The following is a 9613-nucleotide window of genomic DNA, read 5'->3' as shown; positions in this document are numbered from 1 at the left end:
CCTATCGTACTTTCACTGAGCTTCAGGCGAACGCCAGGAAGCGCGAGATCGAGTTGGAGACTCAGGCGAGGGAGGAGGCTGAGTCTCGGCAGGTGGATCGACGGCCGGCTCAGTCTCAGCCGGCAGCCAAGCGGACTAAGTTCGCTGATTCGAGGATGGGAGGTTTGAAGGGTCGCACTTGCGTGAAGTGCGGCAGGAGTCACGAGGGGGTGTGTCGAGCTGGTGGTTGCTACAAGTGTGGCAAGGAGGGACATATTGCCAGGGATTGCCCTAAGGGGTTTATGGTTTGCTTTCACTGCAACCAGACAGGCCATCGGAAGGCCGAGTGTCCGCAGCTTCGTCAGGGAGCTACACCTACTACCAGGACTACTGAGACCCGACCGGCGAAGGTCGAGGCCCCGAGGGCTCGCGGGAGAGCCTTTCAGCTGACTGCGGAGGAGGTCCGCGCTGCGCCCGATGTTGTGGCAGGTATGTTATCATTCACGTATTTACTTAAAGGTCGAAATGCTATGCTTATGTTAAGGTATGTGTAGGTACTTTCCTTGTGAACTCTATGCCTGCTCTAGTGTTATTTGATTCGGGTGCGAGTAGATCGTTTGTATCGTTAGCTTTTAGTCAGCACATCGGCATTAGTCGTGAGCCGTTAAGTCGGCCTTTGAGCGTTTCTATTGCGGCTGAGAGGGTGGTTTGTGCTACGGAGGTTCTTCGAGGATGTGTGCTAGAGATCTTCGGGGTCGCGTTTCCGATTGACCTAATTCCTATTGCGATGGGGGATGTCTGTGTCATCATAGGCATGGACTGGTTGAGCCGATTCAGCGCTGTCATCGACTGCGAGCGTCAGCTGGTGACTATACGAGACCCTAGTGGGGGAGTTCTTACGGTATACGGCGAGGGTACCCGTTCGGGATCAGCCTTTTGTTCGGCCGCTAGGGCGAGGCAATGCCTACAACGGGGATGTAACGGTTTTGTGGCATATGTGATGGATACGCGGGAGATTTCCGAGAGACCGAAGACTCTGAAGGAGGTTCCAGTGGTGCGCGAGTTTCCAGATGTTTTTCCCGAGGATTTGCCGGGAGTACCTCCTGCGAGGCAAGTGGAGTTTGGTATCGATCTAGTTCCAGGGGCTGCGCCTATTGCGAAGGTGCCTTATCGTCTTGCACCTCCAGAGATGCAAGAGTTGTCCTCGCAACTTCAAGAGTTGTTGGGGAAGGGATTTATTCGGCCGAGTAGCTCGCCGTGGGGAGCACCGATTCTGTTCGTCAAGAAGAAGGATGGTTCACACCGGATGTGTATCGATTACCGGGAGCTGAACAAGGTGACGGTCAAGAACCGCTATCCGTTACCGAGGATCGATGATCTATTCGATCAGCTGCAAGGGGCATCTTGGTTTTCCAAGATTGATTTGAGATCAGGGTACCATCAGGTAAGAGTGCGGGATGAGGACGTCCAGAAGACAGCATTTAGGACGCGGTATGGGCATTACGAGTTCGTGGTGATGCCTTTTGGGCTCACCAATGCCCCAACAGTGTTCATGGACCTCATGAACAGGGTATGCAGGCCGATGCTGGATCGGTCCGTAATTGTATTTATCGACGACATTCTGGTGTATTCGCGGTCTAGAGAGCAGCATGAGGGACATTTGAGGGAGGTCCTTGAGGTACTGAGGTCGGAGAAGCTATATGCAAAATTCTCCAAATGTGACTTCTGGTTACGGGAGGTCCAATTTCTGGGGCACGTTGTAAATCAGGCAGGGATATTGGTCGATCCGGCCAAGGTGGAAGCGGTGATGAGTTGGGAGGCACCGAAGTCACCTTCTGAGATCAGGAGTTTCCTTGGGTTGGCGGGGTACTATCGGAGGTTCATTAGGGACTTCTCCAAGATCGCGGTGCCGCTCACCAGATTGACCCGGAAGGGTGTTACATTTTCATGGGGACCCGAGCAGCAGACTTCCTTCGAGACACTTCGTCAGAGACTGTGCGAAGCTCCAGTATTAGCTCTCCCGGAAGGGATGGAGGACTTTGTCGTATATTGCGACGCATCGATTTCAGGACTGGGTGCAGTGTTGATGCAGAGGGGCCATGTGATAGCCTATGCATCGAGGCAGCTGAAGCCTCACGAAGCGAGATATCCCACGCATGACTTAGAGTTGGGGGCAGTAGTGTTCGCCCTCAAAATTTGGCGTCACTACCTGTACGGGGTTCGTTGTACCATATACACGGACCATAAGAGTTTGAAGTATTTGATGGATCAACCCAACCTAAACATGCGTCAGAGGAGATGGTTAGACGTGGTTAAGGATTATGACTGTGAGATCCTATACCACCCAGGCAAGGCTAATGTGGTAGCCGATGCATTGAGTCGTAGGGCGGAGAGCACTCCATTGCGGGACGTATGTTTGAGATTGACGGTGATGACTCCGGTATTAGATGCTATTCGTGGGGCACAGGCCGAGGTTGTGAAATCTGGGATGCAGAAACAGGAGCGGGTCGTCGGGTTGATTTCAGAGTTCGTTATGGATGGGCGGAGACTTCTGACGTTTCAGGGTCGGATCTGGGTACCATTCGTGGGCGGTACGCGTGTTACTTTGATGGAGGAGGCACACAGATCGAAATTCTCGATCCATCCCGGTGCTACGAAAATGTATTTGGATTTGAGGAAGGAGTATTGGTGGCCTTGCATGAAGAGAGACGTCGCTTGGTTCGTTGAGAGGTGTTTGACCTGCCGTAGGGTTAAGGCCGAGCACCAGAGACCGCACGGTAAATTGCAACCCTTAGAGATTCCTGAGTGGAAGTGGGAGCAGATCACGATGGATTTCATCACCAAATTGCCGAGAACTGCCAGGGGAGTCGATGCGATTTGGGTGATTGTGGATAGGTTAACAAAGAGTGCACACTTCCTTGCCATTAGCGAAAGTTCATCAGCAGAGAAGTTGGCAGAGTTATACGTGAGAGAGATAGTATCTCGGCATGGAGTGCCGACCTCGATTGTTTCGGACCGCGATGTACGTTTCACTTCCAGGTTCTGGAAGAAATTCAATGAGGAGTTGGGTACTAAGCTGCATTTTAGTACCGCATACCATCCCCAGACCGACGGTCAGAGCGAGCGGACGATTCAGACATTGGAAGACATGCTTAGAGCGTGTGTGTTAGACTTCGGGGGTAGCTGGGATGCGCATCTGCCGTTGGCTGAGTTTTCCTACAACAACAGCCATCATTCGAGCATTGGTATGCCACCTTTTGAGTTGTTGTATGGTAGGAGGTGTCGGACTCCCATTTGCTGGGGAGAAGTGGGACAGAGAGTGATGGGCAGTACAGAGATCGTACTTCAGACGACCGAACAGATTCAACGGGTGAGGCAGAGGTTATTGACCGCCCAGAGCCGACAGAAGAGTTATGCGGACAGACGCCGGTCCGAGCTCGAATTCCAGGTCGGCGACTTCGTTCTCCTAAAGGTTTCTCCTTGGAAAAGAGTGATTCGGTTCAGAAAGAGGGGCAAATTGGGGCCCCGGTTCATAGGTCCATTCCGGGTAATTGCAAGGGTAGGTCGGGTAGCTTATCGGTTGGAGTTGCCAGCGGAGCTGAGTCAGATTCACAATACCTTTCACGTATCACAGTTGAGGAAGTGTATAGCCGATGAAGCGGCAGTGGTTCCGTTAGGGGATATTCAGGTGGATGCAAGCCTGAATTACGCTGAGAGACCAGTAGCTATCGGGGATCGGAAGATCAAGGTTCTATGGAACAAGGAGATACCCCTGGTGTTGGTTCAATGGCAACATCGGAAGGGATCGGAGATGACTTGGGAGCCGGAAAGTGAAATGCGGGAGCAATATCCGGAGTTATTCGCAGAATGAGACTTCGAGGGCGAAGTCTAGTTCTAGTGGGGGAGAGTTGTAACAGCCGGAATTTCAGGTATTTCTTTAAATTATTTTTGGGGCATATTTAGGAGGGGACTCGGCGAGTTGGTGCCTGACTCGCCGAGTAGGACCACGGTCTTGGTCACAGATTCGCGACGGGACTCGACGAGTCCATTAGGGACTCGGCGAGTCGACGCTGTTCAGCTGAAACCCTAGCCGTTTTGATTCTGAATCGTATATAATGTCTTTAGGGCCGTCATGTCTCGTCTTTTGGCCGATTGAAGATAACTCAGGAGTCTGTGGGCATCTGGAGCAAGGGTGTGGGCTAGTGGAAGCTTGAAGAGGTTGTTAGACAAGGAGAGGCAAGGTGGTGATCAAAGGAGGTTCAAGGGGTCGAGTTCTGAAAGTTGGGGACACAGGGAACACGTTTCCAGGTAATCTTCGGATCATATCTGTAGCTTTTACGTTGTATGCGAATCTAGGGTTTAGGAAACCCATTTAAGGATCTGATAGATTATAGTGTTGTTACAAGAGTTTAAACCCCTGAAATAGTATATGTGAAGGTCCAGGAAGCCCCATATCTATATATTATGGAATCATGCGAAGTACAGGAGGCAGTTGATTGATTGCATGGCGAGGACTCGCCGAGTCCAATGATCAGACTCGGCGAGTAGCTTGAAGATTCACTAGGACTCGCCGAGTTGTTCTTCAGACTCGGCGAGTAGCTTGAAGACCTACTGGAACTCGTCGAGTCGTTCTTTAGACTCGGCGAGTGGGGTCGGGGTGTCTAGACTCGCCGAGTTGCCTTTGCACTCGACGAGTCCGGTCAAGTTGACCGTTGACCTGTATGTAATTTAGTAGGGTCAGTTGTCTTGTTTGATAAGATCATTAATAAAGGTATGTGGTATTATAGGGAGCCTGCAGATTAGTGGATCGAGTGCGAGTAGCTCGAAGGGTTTATAGCTTGCATACTACGAGGTGAGTCTTCTCACTATACTTCACCCGTAAGGGTTTGACTGCGTGACCGGAAGGTTGTATGTGTTATATTTATGCTATGTCTAGAAAGGTAGTTGCTTTATATGTGATGTATGCTTATATGTGAGGTATACTTATACGGGCCGGAAGGCGTGACTTTATGTGATAGAAAGAACGGTATGATGTATGACTTATGTGTTATGTGTGATATGTTATATGTGTTATGTTTTATACTATTATGGGCCGGAAGGCAAAATACTATGGGCCGGAAGGCAATGTAATACGGGCCGGAAGGCGATATGTTATGGGCCGGAAGGCGATTATGTTACGGGCCGGAAGGCAATGTTATGTGGACCGAAAGGTCCGGGCCGGAAGGCGTATGTGGGTAAGTCATATACTGGGGAACTCACTAAGCATTTATGCTTACTAGTTGTGTTTATGTTTTTCAGGTACTAGCGATGACCGTGGGAAGGCGCCGGTGTGACACGTACACACTGCCATTGCTGAAGATCTTGAGGACTTATTATTTACACTTCTGCAATAAACTTGGAATAAACTCTTTTGTCGATTAATGATGTTTTATTTTAAATGAAAAATTTATTTGAAAATTTGAGCTGTTACAAAAAAAATAGAAAAATATTTGATTTCTCATCGGTATTTTTTATTACGAAAAGATTATATATGTCTAATAAATATATACTTGTGCCCTAACCACCATGTCAAATAGATATTTTAGTCAAGTATTGAATATTTAAAAGAATATCATATTTTTAGTATTTTTCATGTTCCGTTTAATTAGTCAAAAAAATCATTGTTTTAATTTAGACTACTTAAATAATTATTATTGTTAGCGTTTGGAATTATCTATTTTAAGTGTTTATTAGTTTATTATATTCTATTTATAAACTTTTTGTTTTTTAATCGCCAAATACAAATATATATTCTATACCTAAATTAACACCTAATTCTATTTATACCCACAACGGGATTTAAACCCTCGACCTGATACCGTTAGACTAGAAACACTTTAGTATTTATAAGCTTTCAAATTGCAAACAATAACTACAGTTTATTAGAAATTATGCAGCTAATAAACACTTCTACCCAAACTATTTCATTATAATTTGTTTTAAAATATTTGTTAGAGGTCGAAACCATATTGCACCCTAATTAAAAGAGTTGATTACTATTTCAAAGGTTAGAACATAGAACTCGATGTTTCATTTTAGCAATAAAACCCAATATTTAAATAACTTAAACATCATATATTTTTATTAAAATATGTAATTAACAGTGTTAACTTTAATATTCATCTTAAAGATAGAATAAATTCGTTCATCATATATTTTTATTAAAATATGTAATTAACAGTGTTAACTTTAATATTCATCTTAAAGATAGAATAAATTCGTTCTCATCTAAGAAACTTACAACTTCTTTATTGATACACGTCACTGTCATAGTAAAACCATTTGACAAAGAATAAAATGGTCTGATATAGGGTTGTAAACGAACTGAACGTTCGGTGAACCGTTCGGTAAGAAGTTCGTTTATGTAATAAATGAACGAACATGAACAAAAATTATCGTTCGTTTAGTTATATGAACAAACATGAACAATAGTCTCGTTCGTTCATTTGTGTTCGTGAACGTTCGTTTATGATGTTTGTTTACGTTCGTTTATGTTCGTTCGTTTAAGTTTATTTATATTCATCTATATTCAATTATTTTTTATTATATTGCTATATTATATGTTCGTTTATGTTGTGTTTTTTTTTTTTTTTTTTTTTTTATCTTTGTTCGTTTAATATGTTCACGAACATAAATGAACGAACATGAACAAAGTAATTTGTTAAACGAACAAACATGAACAAGAAAATCTCGTTCGTTTATCTTTTCGTGTTCGTTTGTTGTTCGACTAACTTAAACGAACGAACATGAACATGACGTTATTCGTGTTCATTTGGTTCGTTTTACAGCCCTAGTTTGATACATATTATAATAAAAACATTTAACCAAGGAATATGATTTGTACACAATAATTTTTTTCCATACATAACAATTAATATTTTAAAATGTTATACTGAACAACTCTATAATATATAAATTGTTGTGTACAATTAAAAAAAATGTTATGCAAGAATTATTTCCTTTTAACCAATAATTTTTTTTAGGACAGTATTTACTTAAGATACATATGCATTAAAACTACATTTTGTTAACTTTTAATCAATTTAATTAATTTCTATAATAGATGATAAATCAAAATCATGACATATAATAACGTTGGTAACTAATAAGTAAACAAATAATATTTGTATTTTTTAAAAAAAAAAAAAAAAAAAAAGTGAAAAACTAAAAACACGCGGAATATAAATCTAAAGACTCCCAAACACTCCGGCTTCAAAATCGCTACTTCCGTAAGCTGTACACTCTCTTTCTAAACACTTTCCAATGCCTGTCGACACCACCGCCGTTATCGCCTGGTTCGCCTCTTTCCTCCTCCCTCCGCCGTCACACGCCACCATCAGTCTCACTTTACCTTCGATTTTTATTTTCAGGGGCTCAGGAGAAGATGGGCAACTAGGACTTGGAGACAACGAAGAGAAAGAATGGGTTTCCTCCGTCACCTCCCTTAATTCCGCCACCGTCCGTTCCGTCGTCGCCGGCAGCCGTAACTCTCTCGCTATTTGCGATGACGGAAAGGTAATATACCCATCACGCACCCTACACTGTTTCCCTTCTCGTTGTTATCACTAATACTAATTCTCTAACCGGAATATGCTCTGTGCACTCGGAATATCCAAAAAGTAACTTCACAAGAGATGATCGGAGTACCCTTTTGGTCTTACATGTTATCTTTCCAAATACCATCTTCAAAAGCTAGAATCTTTTGAAAAACGTATAAGATTACGATAGTAATCACCGTGCTAGGGTTTCGCTTTGAAATAGAAATTGAAATTGAACTTGAATTCGATCTGTATCAGTTGTTTACGTGGGGCTGGAATCAAAGAGGAACTTTAGGGCATCAACCATCAACTAAAACCGAAAACATCCCAAGTCAAGTTAAAGCTCTTGACAATGTCAAAATCATTCAAGTAAAACCACAATTCACCTCAAGAACAAAAAAATAGTTTTATAATTGTAGATTTATCTTACATTCTTACTTAATCCATGGGTTGTTGATTCAGGCAGCCATTGGTGGGTGGCATTGCTTGGCTGTTGATGATGAAGGCCGTGCTTATGCGTGGGGTTAGATCATTCCTCTTATCTCTTTTATGTTCATCTTTGATTTCAACTTTTTCAATTTTTCGTTAATTTCAAATTAAAATCACCACTAAGTTTCGAAGAAGTGAATATTATATATTGTGATTACAGGTGGAAATGAATATGGACAATGTGGAGAAGAGCTAGAGAAGAAAGGTGAATCGGGTAGAACTTTGAGAAGAGATATTGTAATCCCTCAAAGATGTGCATCAAAGCTTTCAGTTCGCCAGGTTTATATTTCATTTTAATAAATAAAATAAAAATAATTTATTATACTTTAAATTATAAACAACAAATAAATAAATAATTATCTTTTTATTTTTATACAGGTGGCTGCTGGTGGCACACATTCTGTAGTTCTTACACGCGAAGGACACGTATGGACATGGGGTCAACCATGGCCTCCAGGCGACATGTACAAAATCACAAAATCTCATTTAATTAATTTACTTTAAATCATTTAATGTTGAATTTATTTATCATAATTTATGTCGTTTATTATTAATGTAGAAAACAGATTTCAACACCTGTTAGAGTACAAGGTTTGGAAAAAGTCAAACTGATTGCAGTTGGGGCTTTTCATAATTTAGCTCTTCTAGAAGATGGAAATTTATGGGTTTGGGGGAACAACGAATATGGTCAATTAGGAACAGGGGACACTCAGCCACGATCACAACCTGTTCCTGTTCAAGGATTATCGGGACTCAAATTGGTTCATTTATTTTATATAATTTTGAAATTTCTTTATTTTAATATAATTTTGAACTTTCGTTTATTTAAATTTAATTGTACTTTCACTTTCATTTTCAGATTGATGTTGCTGCCGGTGGTTGGCATTCTACAGCTTTAACAGATGAAGGAGAGGTAATATTAATGAACTAATTAATATTCCATTTATACAATATTTTATAAATTGTTGGAAAAAATATATAATCCATGATTTTTTAAAAAAAAAAAAAAAAGGTATACGGGTGGGGAAGAGGGGAACATGGAAGGCTTGGATTTGGGGACGATAAAAGTAGTAAAATGGTGCCTCAACAAGTTCAGCTTTTAGCCGGGGAAGATATTGTCCAGGTGTCATGTGGTGGGACCCATTCGGTTGCGTTGACACGCGATGGGCGTATGTTTTCTGTAAGTGTTTTGTTTGTGTTATATAGAAAATTTATAATGTAGGTTGACCGAAGGTGACGTTGGAGTTGACTTTTTTTTTTTGATTGATAGTTTGGACGTGGGGATCATGGAAGATTGGGGTATGGTAGAAAGGTGACAACTGGACATCCGTGTGAAGTGCCGATTGATTTAAAGTCGCCAAAAGATGGTGAATTGGGGCGTTGGTGTGCTACATATGTGGCGTGTGGGGGCCGACATACGCTTGCGATGGTGAAATGGAAGGATATTGAGGTTGATGAGTTGATTTGAAGGATGTTTTTATGATGATTCTCTTGTGTGAGTGATGAGAGATCATTTGTGTTTTTGATTTATTACTGAATTTTAATATATATATATGGAGTTTGTTGAA

At 42.2% G+C, this 9613-nt stretch overlaps 1 protein-coding gene across 1 annotated transcript; it reads left to right on the top strand.

Moving 5' to 3' along the window:
• The first annotated feature begins 7190 nt into the window (after positions 1–7190).
• On the top strand, positions 7191–9613 carry LOC145031902 (ultraviolet-B receptor UVR8-like). Its single transcript, XM_078980559.1, has 10 exons — positions 7191–7313; positions 7389–7533; positions 7815–7925; positions 8019–8079; positions 8206–8324; positions 8424–8509; positions 8605–8806; positions 8905–8958; positions 9058–9225; positions 9316–9613. Exons 1-10 carry the CDS (start codon positions 7282–7284, stop codon positions 9511–9513), a joined length of 1176 nt encoding a protein of 391 aa, XP_078836685.1. The 5' UTR covers positions 7191–7281; the 3' UTR covers positions 9514–9613.

Source organism: Lactuca saligna, chromosome 2 (genome assembly GCF_052625555.1).
Source record: "Lactuca saligna cultivar CGN05327 chromosome 2, ASM5262555v1, whole genome shotgun sequence".
Lineage (NCBI taxonomy): Eukaryota > Viridiplantae > Streptophyta > Magnoliopsida > Asterales > Asteraceae > Lactuca > Lactuca saligna.
Note: the sequence above shows the minus strand (reverse complement) of the source record. Positions and strands in the feature narration are given on the sequence as shown.

Coding starts and splice junctions, on each gene's coding strand:
- LOC145031902 (XM_078980559.1), top strand. CDS start 7,282: ATGCCTGTCGACACCACCGCCGTTATCGCCTG. Junction 7,926..8,018: donor ACAATGTCAAAATCATTCAA/GTAAAACCACAA, acceptor TTGTTGATTCAG/GCAGCCATTGGTGGGTGGCA. Junction 8,080..8,205: donor AGGCCGTGCTTATGCGTGGG/GTTAGATCATTC, acceptor TTGTGATTACAG/GTGGAAATGAATATGGACAA.